The sequence below is a fragment of the Protopterus annectens genome, chromosome 6.part0 (assembly GCF_019279795.1).
Source record: "Protopterus annectens isolate FY-2018-M chromosome 6.part0, PAN1.0, whole genome shotgun sequence".
Taxonomy (NCBI): domain Eukaryota; kingdom Metazoa; phylum Chordata; order Ceratodontiformes; family Protopteridae; genus Protopterus; species Protopterus annectens.
The window spans coordinates 1361622045-1361646368 of record NC_056737.1 but is presented as its reverse complement, the minus strand read 5'-3'; the positions used below and the strand labels follow the sequence as shown (position 1 = coordinate 1361646368).

The 24324-nt window shown below is 38.5% G+C and overlaps 1 protein-coding gene across 3 annotated transcripts in view; it reads right to left on the bottom strand.

The window, feature by feature from the left end:
* Positions 1-24324, bottom strand: part of KALRN (kalirin RhoGEF kinase) — a 4346166-nt gene that overhangs the window by 1555439 nt on the left and 2766403 nt on the right. For all 3 annotated transcript variants that reach the window (XM_044074926.1, XM_044074921.1, XM_044074920.1), the window contains exon 19: positions 13331-13445. In XM_044074926.1, coding sequence (XP_043930861.1) covers positions 13331-13445 — 115 coding nt within the window. The remainder of the gene's footprint in view (positions 1-13330; positions 13446-24324) is intronic.

Sequence of the window (24324 nt, the reverse complement as noted above, 5' to 3'; positions counted from 1 at the left end):
AAACTCCCGACACTTTCAAACATCAATACAACACACACACACACATACACAACTACACAAGAACACACACCTACCCTTATTATATGCAGGCGGGCAAGTCCCCCTGCAACCCCCACACCCCCCTACTTAAATATTCTAACTCCAAGTTCACACTACATACAAAAACACACACACACACACACACACACACACACACACACACACACACACACAAAACACCACCACACAAAGTACATTCCTCTCGCACAAACACATCACAGTAACAACACACACTAACACACACTACAGCCCCTACCCAACACCCTTACACACAAAGACTTACCTGAATCCACGAACACAGCACAACACCAGAACTGCTAATTCAAAAACTCCTGCATTCGAGACTTTGAATTTCGCTCTTCTGGGGTTGCGATCTTCTGATTCTTCCACTTTATGAGCTCGAGATTCTGAAATTCGAGATTTCAGTATTTCGAGCTTATAAAGTGTCCTATATATATATATATATATATATATATATATATATATATATATAGAGTCATTTTTCTTTTTTTACCATAACAGCAACTACCTCTCTTATTAGTAGCAACATTTCTGTCACCTGTTTATATTTACACCATAAAATCCTGTAAACAATGCATCTTAAAACAACTGGAGAACTTTAAGGTTATTTAAATGACTATAGACGCCTCGGATGTTAACTAAGAAGATTTCAAACTTAAGAACCCTGACCTACCAAGACAGGCCAGATGCTCTATCTCTTTACTCAGTACCTTCTAGACTCTTGAGGGGCAATCATTTACTGCATCATTAGAAACTCTGCTGTCCTATACCATTAATACCTGGCACACTAGTTTCAGTGACATTTTTACACACTATTTAAATCTTCTACAGTTATTTCTCTAACATTTTTCTTAATCACTTTGCTCACTTCTTTTACCCCCCCCCACCACTTCTTTACCTCTTTTTTTTCACTCTCTTTAGTATACATCAAAGCTGTATACTCCTTTGCTAATTGCATAATCTTTTTCAAAACAAATCAAACAAAAATCCACAAGAACAGGCTGAAAGGTTGAAGACAACCAACAATAAAAATAATAACCAATATGCTTTGAGTGCCTGAAGTAACTAAAGCTAAATTTATTAAAACTAGTTAACCACAAACATTAAGCGATATTCACCTAGACTTAGGTCTTCATCAGAATAATTTCATTTCACACTTAACCTTTTAAACTCATCACCAAAATCATGTGATTAAAAACATGTTACTGGATCATTTATTTTTTATTTCTTATTTCTATTTCTTTTTAATACAGCTACATAATTAACTATTCCATTGAGTCGTGGACTAACATAAGCATTCAAAACAATTTGCCATTTAACTTCTGAAAACTCCAATTCCTCTTCTTTGTTGCCATTAAAAAATTTAGGAACAAAGTTTAGTACTGTGGAAATAAACTTCTTAAATTTATTTCTTAGATGAATATTTAAGCTTAAGCCGAAAGTGATTAATGTTTGTGATTTGGCAAATTTTAATAAATTTAGTTTTAGTCACTTCAGACATGGAGAGCATATTGGTTCATATTTTTAGCACTTCCAAAATCTTATTTTTTATACTTCTTATCCCATATTTGTCCTAGAGGCATTCTATTATAGTATGTTACCTCTTAAACTTCTAAGTAGTTGTAGAATTTCTTCAATTGTTTTATTTAAGAAAAATGTTTGCCTTTTAATTCACTCTCTCATTTTATCTCTACTCTGAATTTATCCCCCTTTTTTTATAGAATACTGTACCTTGTCTTCCACCATTTGTCATATTATTTCTCTAAATTTCCATATCCATCCTTTTATTTTCTCTTTTTCTTTCTAAAGAAGTCATTAAAAGACAATAGCACTCATCTATGAAAACAAAGCTTTTTAAAAACAGCAGCTGGGACTAGTGTGTTAATTGAGATGCACTTGAGCTGACATTGTTTTACCTCTGGAAGCCAGAATCACAGGAAGAAGATAGTTACCAGGGACCCGATGTCTCTAGCTACTGCACACACCCTAAAGCAGCAAGTCAGATAACCTTACTACCTTTATTGTTTTTCCCTGTTGGAACTCACTACAAGGTCCACAGTTTAGGTTAGAGACGTGGGCTAATAGAGTGAATTACTTTAGTATAAATATATATATATATATATATATATATATATATATATATATATATATACACATACATATATATATATATATATATGGATCTACTTTGTTTAGTTGAATCTCATTTCACTGAATTTCATTTCACCCCGACCACTTCACTGAAAACTCAAATTACTGAAAACTCATTTCACTGAATCTCATTTCACTGAACTGCAGTTAGTATATATGGCACTGTGTAGAGTACTGTAAGGCAAGTAAAAGGTATATGTTCTTTTCCCCACTGTAGAGCGATCCCAGAGTTAGTATATATAATTAGAGGGGTGTGGGGGGGCACAGCCCCCCACATTGGGGGGTGTGGGGGTGTAGCCCCCCCATTAGTTTGAGTACATATTGTCTTCTGGAGAGAGTTAATCATTGGTGTTGCAACTATGCATGTCTATTGTTTAAAATGTATTGTTTTGAAGTTTTTTGTAAAATACAATATAAAACAAACAAAGTGGTGGGCTTCGTCCATGTGTCTCATTTGTTCCTCAAAGAATGTGATGGAGGAGTCAGGACTTCTGCTATCATTAACAATGGGGAACTTACTTTTTCCTTTAGTCCAAGCATCCTTGCCATAGGTGTGACTTCTTTATAAAGCCTTTGTCTGTGGATGCCTGCATGTTCCCACATGTGCAACATTCAGTTTGCAGCATCATAGGCTGCTAAGTGAAGTGTGGTAGCCATGGCCTTATACTGAAAGAAGTTTGCCCCCACCTGCAAAGGTCAGCAAGCCAGTATAGTTAATCTACTCCGACTTACTCATGCCATCTCCTCTAACAGCCATGCTGCTAAATGATGCCATGTTAGATTTCATAAGGGATGTTGCCAAAACTGATAGAAAATATACTTATGGTTCAAGAAATACTTATTAATTCCTTTATTTAACAACTGGAACTTAATATTTATTTATTTACCTATTCAGATATAGTTTTGCTTTACTTTTTCACATTATAATCAAGCATATTTTGAAAGGCTGACATCGACACTTGCATTACATCTGTTAGCACAACAAAACATACAAAATGCAAATTACTGGAGGTGGGATTAATGCAAGTACAGTTAGGGCAACTGGTTCTCTTCCCTTCTCTTTCTGTCAGGAAACATCTTGCTAGCTTGAACCACTTCTATTGGCTAACCATTACAGTAGCTCTCTGTCCATTCCAGAAGTTATTGCTAGTTTTTGATGGTGTGATGTGCTGCCCTAATGTTGGGCTCTGGGTAGTTATAGTTATCTCTCCTGTTACCAAGCTCATTGGAAGTAAATGTTCCCCTTTTCCACTCCAGTTCAACAAAGTTACACAAAGCCTTAGCCATATCACCACTGTCCTTTATGTACCATTAGAATTCTGGCTGACAAGTCTAACTATGTATATAACCTCTGAACTCTTTTAAGGAGTCTGACACCCTGCTTTTTATAACCCCTACATTCATGCGTACAATTCTCCAGGCATAGTCTGACTAGCATTCTGGCAGATGAAACCTGTGGTCTTCAAAATCTACATTAACAAAACCAGCTGCTGCTGCTGCTGTTGACAAATGCAAACCGGAGCTGTTGTGCCTGGTAACTATCATGCTGCTGAGACCCTTTCATTTAGAGACCAGTTCTAGAGCCAGTTCAGAAATATAAAATAAAGCCATGGTTCTGCACCTCTAAAATGAGTTCATAATTACTCAAAACAATACAGTATTAAAAATAGTATCATGAGTTATTCTAAGGACTTTTTTTTAGCTTTTTACAGATCTTCCAGGAGATAATTATCTACAATTTGCTGTAAATTAGTTGTGTGTTAGTGGTATTATTTGACTCAACTCTTATCTACCCCATCTAATCTAACATGGTTTAGTGACCAAACTGATCCGGTCACTACAGTTCTATGCAGGACAAACTGTTTAGGTAATGTATGGATGGAGACGTGTGCTAGAAAAATCAGTAGAAACAGACCTAGATTACTGCCACCCAGTGTAATTTGTTATGATCAGTAGAAACAGACATAGATTAATCCCACCCAGTGTAATTTGTTATGATCAGTAGAAACAGACGTAGATTAATCCCACCCAGTGTAATTTGTTATGATCAGTAGAAACAGACCTAGATTAATCCCACCCAGTGCAATGTGTTATGATAAGTAGAAACAGACCTAGATTAAGCCCAACCAGTGTAATTTGTTATGATCAGTAGAAACAGATCTAGATTAATCCCACCCAGTGTAATTTGTTATGATCAGTAGAAACAGACCTAGATTAATCCCACCCAGTGCAATTTGTTATGTGCTACTGGTTCCCATACTGCTGCAGTCACCATGATCTTACCAGGACAAGCAGTTTAAAAAATTGGATGTCAGGAGCGGTGTGTTAGTAAAATCAGTACTAGTAAATCAAGTTCATATCCATCTAATACAATCTGCAGTAGTCTACCCACTAACCAGTTTGCATAACATCGCAGTGTAACAGTGAGAAAAGCCACAAGTTAACAACATCTTTACATATATTTACATGCTAAGACAAACATCTGGGCACATTAATGGTAAAAAAACGTCTTTATAAGAAATAAAATGAAGACAATGTAGGGACAAACCAGGACTAATTGACCAGCAATAAAACAAGGTAAAGAAAGTAGATTGTTATTACTATAATTACAAGAAAATTGTCACCATTTAACTGATTTAGTGCTAAATGAGTCCTTTGGTAAGAAAATGTCCAAAGTGTTTTAGTCATATTATATAACAAGTCATCAAGGCTATCTACTGCAGCCTTTAGAAGCAAGAAAGACTCCTCTCTGGCCAAAATGGTCAAATCATAAACCTGTAGAGGGGCTGCCCCATCATCATTAACAATACAAACATTACAGCCCTAACCACATCAGTGATGACTCAGGCTCAAGTGATGATACAAACATTACAGCCCTAACTGCACCAGTGATGATTCAGGCTCAAGTGATAACACAAACATTACAGCCTTAGCCGCACCAATGATGATTCAGGTTCAAGCGATGATGCAGACATTATAGCCCTAACCGCAACAGTCATGACTCAGGTTCAAGTAATGATACAAACATTACAGCCTTAACTGCACCAGTGATGACTCAGCTTCAAGCAATGATACAACCTGTGATGATATGGGCAAGTGCCAGCCTAGCCAGCTGGAGTTTTGTAAAGAATGAAATGTCCTTTGAATATCAAACTGATTTATACAAGATGCTTGTGTTACAAATGTATTAGAACTGTATTTCATTTGTATATCAAACTAATTTTGTACAAATGCTTGTGCTGAAAATGTATTTGTAACCTTTGCTTGTGTTGAAATGTATCAACAGTGCATCCTGATGAAATGAAGAAAAATGTACATGTATTATTGTAGCTATATTAAATGTATATGTTTTAATAGAGGATACTGGCACAGCAGAGGTTAACTTTAAGAAAAATAAGGGAAAAGTAAATGAGCTGTTAAATCATTAAAAGGCAGCCCACAGTGCTGAACAGGACTGGAGATGCTGTGTCTGAGGAAGAGCCTTTGTCCATTAGCTCAGTGAAAACACATTAGGCCCAAGGCACTGCCATAACCATTTGGATGTGTACTGCAGCCATCTATGCTAACTCCCTGTATCACCTTCAAAGGGGAATACTGTGAGAACCTAGAGTCAGGTGGACAGATGAGGTCATTCTGCCAGCCCTCTTGGAAATTATGTTTTAGATATTAAACATAGAAATCTCAGAGTATTGAGTATTCTGTTTGGGAAGACTGACTAGAAAGACCCTCACCCACAGCATCTTGCCTTGCGGTAGTAACTTAAATAGGGAAAAGTAATTATTTTAGATTCAGTCAGGAATATAGTGAAGCTTAGTTTAGATATTTTCTTTATTTGTCTCAGTCTGTCCATCAATGTTCTTTTCAATATTTCCTGTGATCTGAACTCTATGGTTTGCTGTGAATATACAGTCAATATTTTCATGTACTTTTATTATTTATTATTAAATATATTTAAAACTTTTATTGTGGCTGGTACTTGTAGAAAGTATCTAACCTTGAAGAGTGCTTATATTTACTTCATGACACCATGTGGGCCACTACAGAAGGCCTAGCCATCTTGGTGAACTACCGCCATTTGTATTAGTATTAATATTATACAGTGTAATTGGATACCCTTTTAAGAGCCTTATAGTAACTGACTGGTGGCAGTGATAACTACCTTATAGTCTGGGCAAAGTTGGTACAGTGGGTAATCTGTGCCAGCCTTTCTCAGGTGTGTGTGTATGTGTGTGTGAAAATTAAATCTTAAAGAGTGTGCATGTCAGATACATAGGGCAGGGACACAGAGCACTGAATTTACAGAGAGTGTGGTGAAGGACTTGGCTTGGACACTCTGCTGAGGACATAATCCTACAGCTGTACCAGTGGGAAGTCTTATTAGGGACCTGCAGGAAGACAGGTATGGAGACTTCCAGACCCTGGGCTGAGTGTGTTTCCTGTGTGCTCTTAAGCGAAAGTGTACTTGATGTAGAGAGGTCTGCATCTGGAAATACTGAGTGTATACATTTGTATTCCAAGTACACATCCCTCTTCAGTGGTGAAGATTCAGGCTCCTTGATTACTAGCCCAGCATGGGAATGGTACATACTGGTGGTCATCACATTCTGGTAGCAGTGGTGGGCATTACATTTATTGCTTGGCAATGGTGGGACCATCAAATGCTTACACATTGTTGAGCAGTGGTGTGGACATTGGATTCCTGTAGCCTGTAAGCAGTGGTCACTAAAGAAGGTGTCTGTACTCTCAAGCGGCCACATGGTAGACATTCAGAGTTTCATATCACAATAGTTTTATTTATTTACTTTTTTTTAGCTTAGTTAGTCAGGGAGAGCAGGCAAGGATGTCAACAGAGGATTAGGGCAAGCTGACAAGGAACCAGTTGGCTGAGATGTGCCAAGCCAAAGGACTGGGGCATACCATCCTGACTAAAGGGGAAATGATTGCAGCCTTAATCACAGATATGACACAGACCAGCAACTAGGAGGACAGCCAGTCTGTTGATGGGGACTTGCAGCTCTCAGAAACAGGATAGTTCAACTTTTCCTCAGAGGACTTAACAACAGAATACGCAATACTCTGAGATTTCTATGTTTAATATCTAAAATATAATTTCCAAGAGGGCTGGCAGAATGACCTCATCTGTTCACCTGACTCTACGTTCTCACAGTATTCCCCTTTGAAGGTGATACAGGGAGTTAGCATAGATGGCTGCAGTAAACATCCAAATGGCTATGGGGGAGCCAGCAAATGGGCATTACAGAATGCCAGTGGTAAGTTGTCTGGAGACAACAGGGGTACCAAAATACCAGCAGATTTTATATCCGATCTTGTGGGATGGACAACAGGCCACTGCTAAGAGAGACACAGCCTCTGATATAACCATTGTGAAGCCTGCAGTGGTTAAAAAGGAGCAGTACTTGCTTGGGCAGTCCACTCCAGTCAGACCTCTTGGAGGGATCCCATTCCAAATGACTTTGGCCAGGGTTCACCTTAACTGGAAGGGTGTAAAAGGAAGCAAGCAGGCAAGTAAGTGTATGTAAGGATATCCCTACAGATGTCTTGAAAGGGAATGATTTTGATAATGCAGTACCTTGTATGAATGCAGTGACACTCAGTCATGCCTGGAGACAGGCATGTGGGTCTGGTAGCCTGGGGGAGACCCAAAAGTCCGCACACCTGAAACCAGGACTGGTGCTGTGGCTACTTCAGGGACAGAGCTACCCTGTAGCAGTGATCCTGAAGATGACCACAGCTACTGGTGGGTACTGATGTTCCCTTGGACAGAGTGACTACATGGGCAGAGGTAAGCAGTAGTACCAACGCTGACAGTGAAGCACGGCTGTCAGAGGATACCAGACTTCCTATGGAAAGGGAGTTGGGAAGGGTTACAAAGAGAGAGTTAAGACAGGATCAGTTCTCACACCCAACATTACAAGGCTTGAGGAAGGAAGCTAGGGAGGCACCTGATTCTCAAGGAAAAGGGGATTTTGTATACTGGAACAAAGGGTTATTGTATAGAGAGTGGACCCTGAGGGAGGGCTAGAAGATGAGGTAATACAGCAGTTGGTAGTGCCCACAGCTTGTCATCTGGAACTTCTAGTCATAGCCCATTACATTCCCTTTGCAGGTTATAAGGGCATAAAGCATACCACAAGACATATTATGCAGAACTTTTATTGGGCTGGGATTGCCAGGAATGTAACAGGGTACTGCAGGACTTGCGAGTAGTGTTAAAAAGGAGGCAAGGTAGGAGACAAGGTCAAAGCTCCTTTGATGCCTTTGCCTGTGATTGAGGAGCCATTTCAGAGGGTAGGTATGGATATTATGGGGCCTCTGAGTACTCCAAGTTTCACAGGGAAGATGTATATCCTAGTGGTAATAGATTATGCCACTAGATACACGGATGCGATGGCTCTGTCATTCATTGAGGCAGAGAAGGTGGAAAATGTTTTGCTAGAGATTTTCAGCAGGGTAGGTTTCCCAAGAGAAATACTGACTGACAGAGGTGCTAATTTCATGTCAAACCTGCTGGCTTCCCTGTGGGAGCACTGTGGGGTGACACGCCTAGAGACAACACCCTACCACCCCCAGACTAGTGGTCTTGTGGAGAGGTTAAACTCTACGCTAAAGACCACACTACGGGCATTTGCAGACCTGTTTAAGAGGCAGAGGGACAAATATTTGACCCATCTAATGTTTGCTTACAGGGAGGTGCCCCAGGAATCCACGGGGTTTTTACCCTTTGAGTTGCTATATGGGAATAGGGTGAGGGGGGGCTTTAGATTTGATTTGTGATGAGTGGGAGGGTGAGAGTGAATCCCACAAGGAGTCTGTTGTCGTATATGTCCTAGACGTCAGGACAAGGCTTAGGGAGTTCATGGGCTTGGCACATAAGAACCTGGCAGGAGCCCAACAGCAGAAAAAGGTCTGGTATGACAGGAATGCTCGAGGTAGAGAGTATGCTTTGAGGCAGAAGGTGATGGTTCCCATTCCTGTCAGACAGAATAAACTTCAGGCAGCTTTGGAGAGACCCTTCAAGGTGGTAAGGAAGGTCAGTGATGTTAACTACATGGAAGAACTGCTAGGCAGGAGGCAGGGGACAAAGTCTACCATGTTAACATGATAAAGCCTTACCATGATAGAGAGATCCTTGTGCTGAGTATTTGTAGTAGATAGCAGGAGGAGTCTGAGGGGGTTCTGGTGACTGATCTCCTCAGTGAGGCAAGGACTGACACCTCAGTGGAAGGGGTAGCAATATCCCAGCAGCTATCCCCTACCCAGGTTCGAGAAATCTGAGCAGTGTTACAGGAGTTTGGGGATATGTTCATTGGGAAACCAGGGTGCAACTACCCGGTGAAGCACCATATGGATCCAGGGCCCCAAAGATATATAAAGCAGGCCTCAGCAGACTCTGAGGGAGGAGATACAGAAGATGTTGGAACTGGGAATAATCCAGGAGTCCAGCAGTCCCTGGGCCACCCCATTGTTGTTCGTACGAAAGAAGAATGGCAGCACCAGGTTCTGTGTGGACTACAGCAAACTAAATAGTCACACAGAGTCAGATGCTTACACCATGCCTAAGACAGAAAAATCCCTAGAGCATCTGGGTGGGGCTAAGTATCTTACCATAACACTACTGACAAGAGTACTGGCAAGTGCCCTTGACTCCCAATGCTTAAGAGAGGTTAGTCTCTTTGACTCCTTTCAGCTTGTATGAGTCCACAAAAATGCACATTGGGATGAAAAATGCTCCAGCTACTTTCCAGAGGCTGACAGAATATATAGTAGAAGGAGCAGGAGATTATGCCCTTGCTTACCTGGATGATATTGCCATCTACAGCCATTCCTGGCAAGAGCACCTTCAGCATGTCACTGAGGTGCTGGACAGACTGCAGAGGGCAGGGTTAACCACTAAGACCAGTAAGTGCCAGGTGCAAATGGCAGAGGTCTCCTACCTGGGACACAGAGTTAGGAATGGTAAGATCAGGCCAGAACCTGCCAAAGTGGAAGCCATTCAGGCACAGCCTACCCCCTGTTACCAAAGAGCAGGTGAGGGCATTCTTAGGGACAGCGGGGTACTATAGAAAGTTTCTCCCCTATTATAGTACTATAGCTGCTCCCCTCACAGACCTGACAGTGAGCAGGCATTCCAGAAGCTTAAAGGAGCTTTGGGAGGACCCCCTGTGTTAGCCACTTCAGATTATAGCAAATAATTTGTTGTGCAGGTGGATGCTTCAAACCATGGGGTGGGGGCTGTACTTAGCCAGGTTTCCTCAGAGTAAGAAGAGCGCCCAGTGGTATATCTCAGCTGTAGACTCCAACCCAGGAAGGAATGTTATGCAGCTGTAGAAAGGAATGTTTAGCCATAGTATGGACACTGCAGAAACTTCAGCCTTATCTGTATGGAAGGAAATTCACTGTAGTTACAGATCACAATCCCTTAACATGGCTACATAGAGCCAGCCAGCAAAATGCCAAGTTATTAGGGTGGCGCTTAGGATTGCAGGCATATGACATGATACTACAACACCTTAGTGGGGTCAGCAATGCAAACACAGATGGACTTCCACGACAGTGAATGGGGTAATATATTGCCAGATGGGCTTATTCCTCTCAAGCCACGTTTCTCAAGAGTCACTTGAAAAACTAGCTTGAGTCTTCGGGGGGGGGGGGTGATGATATGGGCCAATTCCAGCATAATTAGCTGGACTTTTGTAAAGGAAGATATGTCCTTTGAATATCAAACTGATTTATACAAGATGCTTGTTTTACAAATGTATTAGAACTGTACGTCATTTGTATACCAAACTGATTTTGTACAGATGCTTGTCCTGAAAATGTATTTTTGAGCTTTGCTTGTGTTGAAATGTATCAACAGTGCACCCTGCTGAAATGAACACAAATGTACAGGTATTACTGTAGCTGAATTAAATGTATATGTTCTAATAGAGGATACCCGCACAGCACAGGTTAACTTTAAGAAAAAGAAGGGAAATATAAATGAGCTGTTAAATCATTAAAAGCCACCCCACAGTGCTGAATAGGACCACAGACACTGATTCTGGGGAAGAGCCTTTGTCCATTAGCTGAGTGAAAAGAAGGGAGGCCCCAGGCACTGCCATAAACATTTGGATGTGTTTTGCTGCTGTCTATGCTAAATCCCTGTCTCAGCTTCAAAGGGGAATACTGTGAGAATCTAGAGTCAGGTGACCACATGAGGTCATTCTGCCAAGCCCTCTTAGAAATTACATTTTAGATATTAAAAAGAGAAATCTCAGAGTATTGAGTATTCTGTTTGGGAAGCCTGTTTAGAAAAACCCTCACCCATAGCATCTTGCTTTGCAGTAGTAAGTAACTTAACTAGGGAACAGTAATTATTTTAGATTCAGTCAGGGATATAGTGAAGCTTAGTTTAGACATTGTTTTTCTTTACTTGTATGAGTCTGTCCATCAATGTTCTTTTCAATATTTCCTGTGATCTGAACTCTGTGGTTTGCTGTGAATATATATTCAATATTTTCATGTACTTTTATTATTTATTATTAAATACATTTAAAACTTTTATTGTGGCTGGTTCTTGTATCTAACCTTGGAGAGTGCTTATATTTATTCGGTGACAGTGTGTGGGCCACTCCAGAAGGCCTAGCTGTCTTGTTGAACTACTATCATCTGTATTAGCATTAATATTACATGGTATAATTGGATACCTTTCAAGTGACTTATAGTAACTGACTGGTGGCAGTGATAACTTATAGTCTGGGCAAAGTTGGTAGAGTGGGTAATCTGTGCCTGCCTTTCCCAGGTGTGTGTGTGTGTGTGTGTGTGTGTGTGTGTGTGTGTGTGTGTGTGTGTGTGTGTGTGTGTGTGTGTGTGTGTGAAAACTGAATCTTAAACAGTGCGCTGTCAGCAACTTGGGGCAGGGACATGAAGCACTGGGTTTACAGAGAGAGTGCTGGAGGACATGGCTTGGACACTCAACTGAGGACCTAACCCTACAGCTGTACCAATGAGGAGTCTTATCGCAGACCTGGAGGGAGACAGATATAGAGACCTCCAGACCCTGAGCTGAGTGTGTACCCTATGTGCTTTTAAGGGAAAGTTTACTTAATGCAGAGAGGTGTGCATCTGGAAAAAATGAGTGTATCCATTTGTATTCCAAGTGCAGGTCACTTTCCAGTGTTAGTGGTAAGGATTCAGGCTCCCTGATTACTGGCCCAACATGGGGACAACACATATTGGTAGCCATCACATACTGGTAGCAGTGGTGGGCATCACACAAACATTAAAGCCTTAACCACACCAGTGATGACTCAGATTCAAGAGATGATACAAACATTACAGCCCTAAACACACCGGTCATGATTCAGGTTCAAGCAATGATACAAACATTACAGCCGAAACAGCACCTGTAATGATTCAGGTTCAAGCAATGATATAAACATTACAGCCTTAACCACAACAGTCATGACTCAGGTTCAAGCAATGATACAAACATTACAGCCCTAACCGCTCCAGAGGTGACTCAGGTTCAAGCAATGATACAAACATTACATGCCTAACTGCCCCAGAGGTGATTCAGGTTCAAGAGATTATACAAACATTACAGCCCTAGCCACACCAGTCATGACTCAGGTTTAAGCATAAATCTTGGAGTTAAAGTAGCAAGCTGGAAAGATGAAACCTAATGTCATTCATCCATTAGAAGGAGAGAAGGAATGGAATGTGTGAAATTCCTCAAAACATTAAATAAGAGTCAAATTCCCAAGAACAACACATGCATGGGATATGCAGCATTTTATTACATATATCAGTGCATTCTGCAGCTCAAATTCGTGTGTGTGTGTGTGTGTGTGTGTGTGTGTGTGTGTGTGTGTGTGTGTGTGTGTGTGTGTGTGTATGTGTGTGGTCACAGTAAAAGTCATGGTTCACTCCATTTTATGAAATCTGCATTTTCTCCCACTAAAACCTGAGTGAGTGATCTGATATCAGTAGCAAAGTTAAGAGCCAGCATGTTTAGAAATAAAGTAGAAGTTAATTTGTATTGTCAGAAATTTATAGTAGCTGAATGAGTAACCAAATCATCTTGTTTCTCTCTATTTTTTTACATGTTATTACCCACCTTTTACTTGCTGCTCAGGTCCCCTCGTGTGGCTTTGCACCCCAGGCATGCTGACATTGTTTCTATGAATATACTTGAGAAAAACTTCAGCATTCCTCCGTGCTAATGTGCATGCCTGTAAGGAAAGGATATCAGTTTATTAAGTGCAAGCTCTGAAAGAATTAGTCATGAATTAGGAAAGTACTAAACTCCATCACTGAAATGGATATGAAGGCACATTTTTCTTAAACATAAAATAGAAGGAAAGTTCACAGCTACTATCTGCTACAAAAAATTAAATGCAACCTAGCAAAATTAGTTTGAAGTGCTCCCTGTTACCAAAGATGTGTGCATTTGTAAGCAGAGGAGCTCTGACTTTAAAATCTTTCAAGCCCACGTAGTAAAAATAAAAATTATAATTCCCCTTACTACTAATATATATTAGGATCAATGCTGTATGAATGAGGTTGAGCCATTTTTATAAATACGAACGTTGAACTTTTTTTCATGCAAAAATATGACTTTTTTCATAAAGAAAAATAAAAAAATGAAAAAAAAAATAATATGCCCATGTGAATGGAACAAATGATGTGCAGGTTTATCACAGTTGCTCCCATAAGACAGCATTAATGAATATAGGCATCCGCTACATCTTAATAAGTGCTACTTTACTGTCACTTGCTACGCATTATTTTATTTTTTACCTATCTGAATTCGTTTACTGGGGTAATACAATAAAGCACTGATCTATAAGGACCAATTTCAGTCCCTATAACACCTAGTTCGATCAAGACACTAAGGTACCATTTCAGTAATTAAGTGGTTACAAATTAAAATTCTTCCTCTAGGCTCTCAAGCAGTCATTTTTTCAACCTGTGCTCCTTAGGATAAAGTAAAAGGAGATTTGCTCACAAGAGACAAAAGTAGCAGTGTTTTTAGTTGCGTAATCACAGGTAGGCCTAAAAAGTAACGACCAAGTTATGGATAAATGCAGGTAATAGTATTTCTACGAATCATCAAGGCCAGACTCTGATTGAGCCTGGACTATCAGATGGTGTTTATATAAGATCCCTGCATCCTTCCCTGTAATATATGACAACACAGGAGAGGACTCTTAATAAGTGCAGATGAAGAGGATCTCCTTGTATGTTGTTGATGTGGGGAGGGAATAGCTTTTTATTTAATCAGCTTATTTTATGTATTTATTTTTGTGGTATTCTAGTTCCACAATTTCTGCAATTCCGACAAAAAATACAGCAATCAGACAGACTAGATCTATCAGCAGTGTTGAGGTAATAACAAGAAGAGCAAGCTAGGGACCACCCAACTCATGGACAAAGCTAGGGACCACCCAACTCATGGACAATGCTAGGGACCACCCAACTCATGGACAAAGCCTTTTCTAATATGAAACTCTGTACCACAAAAATCTAAATTACAAATGATTTGCCTGACAGGCAGGTGCTAAGAAACAGCAATGCATCAGTGATTTATAAATACATAATACAAGAACTTCTCTGTTCTTTTTTATTGGGGGGGGGGGCAGGGGTTACAGTAATACCCAATTATTTCAGATGAAACTCAGAATTTCAGCATGATTTGCCTCTGATGTTATTATATGTGACATTTTATGAAAGTATCCCAATAGGCCATAAAGATGTTAGCATACAAAGTATATAATGAGGTAATAAAGAAGGCTGATACAAGGGATCTGCTGTAATACATCCCATCATCTCAGAAGTAGGTTTTTATTACACGGAAATGTAATAATTAAGCAAACTGTGTTTTAACAATCTAGACTTCCATTAATAAAAAATGAAACCCAGTAACTATGACTCTGCAAAACATAAACCACAGATAGACATCAAAGTGATACATCACTTAAACTAAACAGGTAATATAACAACACCTGAAACAGTGAGCTATGGTGATGGAGGCCTGATCAGCAAATGATACTCTGCTGTCAAAGTAGATCTCCAGGTCTCTGATAACTGTGTAGGATTGCTGGGTTGTCATTAATATCCATTGCTCTCTAACTTCCATCTCCAAAATGAGGAATACTAACCCTTGTAATAAGGAACAAATGGGCAAAATGTGTAACACTAATGGCTTACTATTGGCTTCAACTAGGAAGGTCATATGATGGTAAAAACATGCTTATAAAATAATCTTTTAATGAATTAATATGATTCATTTTTATATTACCAAGGATATATGTTAAAAAATTCCTAATACTGAATGTGTGATCAACCCTTTCAATATAGAATTTCAAGGAACATGAACTTTTTAAGACCCCAAATGTGGTATGTTCCTTGTAATGAGGAATACCTGAGAGGTATGCTAATGTGGTATGAATTTGAAGAATCCAAGCACATGATATGGGAATAGAACCCACAGTCTACTGATCTTTTAGAATCAGTCTTCTGATCTTTTAGAATCAAAGACAAGTGTGCTATATTTTGACTCACTATCAGTATTGTCATTTAAGGTGCCCAAATGTTTATTCAGGACACATTCTCATGAAGCCTTACAGCAGACGACACAGCAATGTTGGCTGTAAAATGTTCAGTGTTTAATTTCCTAAATTGTCATAATAAAGACAGATTTTAGGTATTTTTTGTGACTCTGAATTGTCTGTAGGTATGTTTTTGTGTGTGTTTGTGTGTGTGTGTTTGTGTGTCTGTATTGTATAGAATACTGTAGGAAGACCTGTCAATCTACTTTCATCGTCTAGTTGCTTAGTAAACTCTGTAGGTGGCATTGACTGTTTGTGGGGTCACTACAGGAGTGAGATAGAACTCAAAAGCAGTGGATGGAGGGATGGATAGATGTATGGATGGATGGATGGTTGGATCAATGAATGGATGGACATGTAATAGCAGCTAAGGATACAATCTGATGTAATTCACTGCAAATATATGTTGTCCTAATGCTACAGAACTTCCCAAATAGTTATCTCAGATAATTGTACTAGTTCATTTAGTCTTGACACATGATTACAAATGTCTTTCTCAAAGGAGATGATTACAGAATTACAACATCATATGTTTACAAGGGAGAAGATGGAACATTGTATTCTTTGCTTCCGTCTAGCTATTATATTGTTCTGGAAGTATTGCACATTAACGATACTACTGTTCAGCAATTGCTAATGCTAAGTGATATTAAAGCTGGATTTTCATTAGAATTTCTCATTTTTCAAGGATTTTTAAATATCTGTTTCTGCTCTTCTGATCACTTTTCTTGTGATTTGGTATGACTGCTTGTCTGTTTGTTTATTAATTTATTTATTAATGAAGGCTTGGCGCATTCAGTTTGTCAACTATTATTTAAGCAATAACCCATGCCTGGGTGTGGGTAATGCTGAATTTACCCACAGTTGGTGAGGTTTGGTCACGAGGGCGAAGCCTGAGTGGCTAAACAAAGACAACCGTGGGTTAATCCAGCATTACCCACACCCAGGTGTGGGTTATTGCTTAAATAATACTTACTTTTCTTAAATAATGGCACTGTATAATGCCTCCTTGATGCCCTTTCACAGCTGTCCAGTATTCTGCGACAATTCTGATGTACTGCGCATGCGTATGGTTACACAGTACATTAGAACTGTGTGTGGAAGCAACAGAGAAAGGAAGATCTCCGTTGCTTTTATAAAACGTGTCTCGCTATGTTAAAAGAGTTTTACATAGCGAGACAGCTTTAAAAAAAGCAATGGAGAAAGGAAGGTCTCCGTTGCTTTTTTTAAGATATCTCGCTATGTTAAACTCGTTTAACATAGCGAGATAACAGCAACGGAGCTCTTCCATTCTCTGTTGCTGTCCAACAGAAAAAAAAAGACTTATACTAATGGAAAACGTCCGGGCGACAGGACCTTTTTCCATTAGTATAAGTCTGATTTACAATATGCACACTGTCCAATCAGAGTGCACATTTTGGAATATTAATGGGGGGTCATTGTATAATTTCAGTGGAACTGCAGGGTGGAAAGCCCCAAGAACAATTGTTATATTAAACTGTTATTAAAAAGCTAATAAACACACATGACTCAGTGTGTAATAAAAACATAAATTTGATTACAAAGAATAATCAGAAACTGACTACAGAGATTTTAGGTAAAGTAACCAAAACTCAATAACTTTTGTCATGAAAGGTACAAGTAAAGATGTGATAACTAAAGAAATGGGTGGAAAAGGTATTGGATAAAAAGAACACAAGACAAAAAATGACAAAAACATATAATAACTAATAATATGGAGGTTTATGACTGGCTATCCAATTGTAACCATATTATGTGTCCGAGACATGGATGCCTTGGATGCCAAGAAATTCACATTGAAAATGAAGTTCAAGAGGTGAATCTTGACATCCATGTGGAGAACACTTAATAACGGGTTATGATCCGTGAGACCTGATCATAACTCTTTGTAGTGCATGGCTACTCCATGTACTAGCTGTTATCAAAAAAAAAAAAAAAGGCAAAATGTTTTACTGGCTTTGAAAGCTAGTAAGCACTTAGTGAGTGTTACTGCATAGACAGCAAGTATGGAAAAAAATCAGGGACAGTTTTTAAATACTGCCCTAATTTAAATATGTTACTTACACTGACATTGGAGGAAAGGGTACTTTTCCGTTATCAGGGCAACACTATCAATGAGTGGTTTGGCATTTTTTTTTCTGTTATAAGCCCAACATCGGAAAAGAACATGTTTTTTTATTTTTTTATTTTTTGCCTATAACACAGAAATTAGTACTGGTACCCTTATTTTCCCTAAATTATTTCTGAGCAACTTTTCTGTGATCACGGCAACCACTTTTAGTTTTAAGCCCAACATGGGAAAAGAACTTTTTTTTTTTTTGTCTGGAAAGCAGAAATCGATAGCTTTACAGTTAGCTATACAGTAATTGTTCTTCTTGTTGTCGGCCCCACATCAGAACAGAACTGAGTTGTGTAAAAAGCCAAATTGTGTTTCTTTTGTAAAAAGGCAAATTGTGTTTCTTTTGTAAAAAGCCAAATTGTGATTCTTTTTATTACTTGGAAAGCAAGTTATTTACATTGTCATGATATCACTTTCCAACTTGTAGCTACCACTGTAAATGAACCGTGATGCTAAATAACACCTATTTTCACAATGAAAACTAAAGCGCACCTCATGGATTTCAAGATAATAACAAACAGAATGAGTACTTCACATTTACTTCATTTTCAGTACTGACAAACATGGTCATTTAGGATGCCGTGGCAACACTATCTAAGTCATGAAGCCAGTGTAAGAAAACCACTTTTATTTGTAACAGCTGTTTTCTGATTTAAAACGTAAAGTGCATCAAGCCATTACAGCTGTGCGAGGCTGTAAAGCACAGGTGTAACATGCCAAATACAGATTACTCTACTTTTTAATAAAAGAAAGGCAATATTACACTTCTTAAAAGGAATTAAACTCTTCTTACAATTCAGTGTGTGTTAACGTTGAAGTTGAAACTGTTGCCCTCTTAATGGAAAAGTACTAAGGAAAGATATTCAGGGACTGCTGAGGGTAAAGGAACACCCCTCCCCTTATACTCGAATGTAACAGCTCTTAGGTAAAGCACTGTTATGGTCATGTCTCGCACTAGAGAAGTGTGTAACAAGTTTATATTTTTTCAGTTTTGGAGAGTCATTACAGCACTCCATGTACTATATAAATATTTAGAAGTAGACACTTCCAGTGTGGTAATGCACTAAGAACAACTGTTTTCACAGCACTCCACCAAGAAACACATTCAAACTGAAATAAGTGAAAGAAGGTCAGTAAAAGTATATGAAACGTAAGCTGAAGGAAAAGAAATCAGATGCCTAAAAGCAGCAGGAGAAAACAGACTAAGAGAAAGGAAGATTCGACAATAGTACCAACAGAGATGCACCACGTAGAAAATAACATGCAGAGAAAGTAATCCTAGATGCAGTATAAGCTGAGCTGAAAGACATGAAAAAAACTTGATGGATAACTTTCTAGATCAAGAAGAGGAAAACCCCAGAAGTAGTGGGTGGTCTTAATGACCATTCTACCATCCTCCAGAACTTAACAGCATCAAATGAAGAGCTCAAAGTTTGGGTTGAGGCAGCAAAAGCAAGACTTGTTTGTCTGCAAATGAAAGCAAACGACCTGAAAGGCACAGCAAGGTGGAAAAATCTTAAAATTATAGGTATTCCAGAAAAAGTGGTGGGGTTGACTGTCGGGCAACAATAAAGAAATTATCAGAAGAATGGACATAAATCCCAGCTGCTGATTTACACATAGAGCATACACATAGTACTATGTGGGGACTGTGAGCTGACATCTTGTTGCGTAATTTGAATTACAGGAAAAGGTGCTTCAAGAATTCTGGAAACCACATTTTTGTGGATCAGGACTTTTCTTATGAAATCCAGGTGAAAAGAAATGTATTTATTCTGTCCATAAAGGTAGTTAAAGAAAAGGGCTTGAGGTGGTGTTTTCTGTAACATTATGTCCTTCTGTAATCTAAAAGATGCAATGGGTTTTCTGAAGAAACCTGCAAATTACAGGAAGGGTCTACTGGACATAGAACTGCAGACAATGTTTAAGCAGTAAGGGGGAGATCAAAGAGGAGAAAAGGACAACATAAGTGAAATTAGATTATTCTCAATGTTTAGAAAACAACAAAAACAAAAGCTGGAACTTGTCAAAGGAAATAGAGGCAGACAGAGAGAAGGCTCTTGCAGGGTGAAGTACCAATAAAAAGACTATAAAAGGACAAAACATAGGACTGAAATTATGGATTGTGATCAGATATGGACACTGTATCTTCGTAGTTGGTTAAAACACATGGACGTTTTGTATTGGTAAGTAAAACTGAATATTGCAGGGTTGGGGGAACATAAAATGAACTGTTATAAAGCATAAATGGAGTTAAGATGTAATGTGCATTTTGGAGTATTTCAATTCTTATAAAAAACTGGGGAGAAGAAGTAGAGATGACAATACTCATAAGTTAACAGCAAGGTATGTGACAAGTAATGTCAAATGTGTGCAGCAGAAGGAGGTGGGGAAGAAAATTAATCAGTCGTATAATGAGAATGGAATGCACTCCCATTTCCCATTTCAAAAGTCAGCTATAAAAGGGATAAGGAATCCAAACAAGTATTTCAGTCTTTTTTAAAACTCAGACTAAATCACATGTAGTTAAACAGTAAACTATGCACATGGTAACCGCTACAAGCCTGGTGTGTTATATAGGGGTTAGTCTGAAATATGGAGTCCAGTTATAAATCTGAGGTGTTATTCAAGGATCTGCAATGCACAGTTGGAGCAAGCTGCTGAGGGAAGATAATGTGTTGTATTTTAGCTGTTGTCAAGGCTAACTTGGTTTTTAGCTTTGAATTGTCGCTCTTGCATCATTTTCACACTTATGCAGCAAACTAGGAGTCTGTTGCATATTACTTGCTACAGGATGCTGGCTGGGGAAGAAAGATGGAAGGATACATGATTTAAGCTGAGTGAAACTGTTGAGGAAGTACCTTACTTAGGCAATGGATGCTAAAGGCAGTGTGCATAGAATACTTTACATCTTTGTTTTGGTGCTGTTATGACTTTTTCTCTATGAAAAATGTTAATTTATTCAGTAGCAGCACCTGGAAAAATAAACTCACCAAACCATTCCTTATTGGGCACCTTTTGAAACTGTTTGCCTTTACCTTTTATCTCTTATCTACACACTTGATGCAGGTCCTAAAACATGACAGAAGATACACACAAACATACATAACAGTGCTGACTGTTCTAGTATTTAGCATTGAATAGATGCATTTCTTTTTATCTGAATTTCATAAAAAAGTCCTAATCCACAAAAATGTGGTTTCCAAAATTCTTGGAGCATCTCTTCCTGTAAATCAAAGGAAGCAAATTATGCAACAATAGGTCTGGACTGCCACAAGATGTCAGTTCACGATTGCCAGACAGTTGTATGTGCATGCTCTATGTATAAATCAGCAGCTGGGATTCAGTAGTAGTGGCTTCCTTTTATATGCAGGCATACCGTTAAGATCAATTTGGGTTCGCAGCTGCAGATTCGGCTTAGCAAATCAGAAAATCTGAAGAAAAGTCTTCACTTTAATTTTACTTGTTTTGAGAATCTTGACCTAGCTTTAAGAGCCAGTATAGCAAATGCAGTTTTATATAAGGGCTGTGTGTGTGTGTGTGTGTGTGTGTGTGTGTGTGTGTGTGTGTGTGTGTGTGTGTGTGTGTGTGTGTGTGTGCACGTGTATGTCCACTTGCACAAGCATATTGCTGGTGGCCTTTCTCTGTGTTGAGGCCTGTTACAGAACTGAAATTCTTATTCTTGTATGTGTTGTAGTACTGTGTCTCCTGACCTGTCTGTCTGTTCTCATTAAAATAGATTCATACTGGGATTCAATAACGCCTACACTAAGTGTTCACCGTTCTGAGTGAACAGACAGCACAGAAATAACTCACACCTTCTTCCTGCTAGTTTTAGTTTTCCTGCTGATATTCTTGCAGCTTTAAATATTGACAGGAATTCATAAAGGTTACCACAAAGTGTAGACACTTAGTGTAATCTTTCTGAGTGACTAGAAAGTACAAAACATAAAAATATATGAAAAGAATGTTTTTGAATACATATCACGTACACTTAGTGTAGGCTTTATTGAATCTGGCCCTTACTGTGTCACTTGGTCTTTAAAATTTGAAGGTTTTTTTAGAAAGACAGCCACATAGGCAAAAAGCTTGATTTAACCAAGCACAATTGAGATTTGATAATTTGGTAGCCTGTCAAGTTGTTATAATTACTGTTACTGTATCCCAATGCAAGTGCGAATATCTTGCATTGCCTTTATTTTGTGTTGTAGGTATTCTGCAAATATCACAGCTGTATGCAAGACAATTTAGTATTCGGGTGTGTTACATTTATGAAAATATATGCATTTAGCAATATGTACAAGCACTAATACTAACAGTAATAATTGTAAACATCATTATGATATTCAGAGTAATGACGTACCACACTATTTCATCTGTTAAACTGTATTATGCTTTCTTTATTTGGTAGCTGATGTAGGGTTAGAGTAAGGATTAGGTAAGGGAATGAATGTAGTATTTTGAGTTGGTTGGATGTCAATGCCAAAAAGATTCAGATAATATAAACGTTTTAGCATTAGGGGTGGGAGTAAATGAGTGTGTTTTGGGATTAGGGCTAGGTAAGGAAATAGATGTAGTTTTGTACTTGTGTTGATGTGTGTGTGGGTTTTTCTAGGTTAAGGTGTAGTGCTGTGCTCAAAGTCAGGGATAGGGTTAGTGTTTCACATGTTAGTAAGGTGAAGAAGGGAGGTGGGAATGCATGTTAATGCAAATCATCATACATTCAAACTTCTACCAGAATTATCAATATTCAAAAAGTAGACCCTACTTGGAGACTTCAGTTATGAATTAGTGACCTTTGTACTAACAACCTTCACATGTGGTAAAGTGAAGAACAAAATAGTAACGAGATGCCATAAAACTTTACTGTCTGAATATGGCTATGATTTCATCTTATTTAAACATATTACACACAGTGGAAGTATTTGTGTTATCTTAACAACTTTTAGCGATACTCGTATTTCAGCATGTTGTTATCCTGTAAGTCAGAGAGACTTTTTCATCTGGAGTTTACCATTACCCCCCCTTCTACACATGGCATGAAATAGTGTCAGTGTGGTTTACATGCATGTGTTATCACACTCACACATTCCTGCAAAGCTAGTCCTAACCACATCCTTTGCATAACAGTATGGTTTTCATGACCTGTGTCTTTCAGTGTCATCACTGGTCATGGTTTATCTGCAATGAAACATAATGATTAACTGACAAAAAAGATTCACAAAGTCTAAACCAGACTGGCAACATGAAGAAAAAAAGTTTCCGTGAGCAGTTAATATCAGATGCATATGTTCATAAATACGCTGCTTTAACATTTGCTCAGTTTTACCAATATAAAAAGCCCTACATATTTAGCACAGAGCAATATAGACCACATACTTTGAACAATATTATGGTTATTACTTATGAATATATATATATATATATATATATATATATATATATATATATATATGCTATTAACGATAAAAAGAATACTAACGCTCTAGCAAGGCATATTATAAATAACACTGAGAATTATTTAAAATTTTCTGTCTTGGAACAGGTTGTACCAAATGTTAGGGGTGGGTCTCATGCTTTACATTTAGAGTTGAGGGAATTGTACTGGCCGTTGATCTTAAATGCTTTCAGTTACCCAGGACTGAATGAACAGTGTTCTACAGCCTGCCTTTTAAAAATAAAAAGTTTAGATGGGTAGAATTTACAACAAAATTTGATAAGGAGGTTTATTTATAATGATTTTTTTATTAATAATTTTTATAAAAAACTTTTATACTTGTTGGTATGGTATTTTTCAATTGTTGGGAATGGTCACATGATTTGTTTGGCTGGGTATTTAAATATGGTTCTGAACTTATATTTTATACTTCTGAAGAGGTCTTGTCTATAAGGACGAAAGCGCTTTAGTATTTGAAGTTCTGTTATTAAAATTGTGTATTTTAACTGCCGTGGTTTCCTTGATTCTTTGCTGTGCCTCAGATTTGTGTTTGTGGACTGCTTTACTTTGAGGCATTTGCTTTTGCTGGGCCTTCAGCATCTTTGTTTTTTCCTGAGTTTCATATCCTATGGCTATGGATGGAACAAACAGAGCTATCAGCAGCTCACCTTCTTTATTCTCTGAGGAAGCACCCAGTTTGGGTGCCTTGCAGAAATCCATAGGGGATTTAACTTTGCTTATAGCACAGTTGCCCCAGCAAATGGATGGAGGTTCCATACGTCTGGCAGTCTTGGATAACACACCTGTATCTTTTGGTTCTGGTGTTTATGGCAGAATGGATAATTGGGCTTGTCCGGTAAGTCAACAGCTGGATGATAATAATATTCCTAGACTGAATGATTGGCTCATTACTTTTTTGGAAT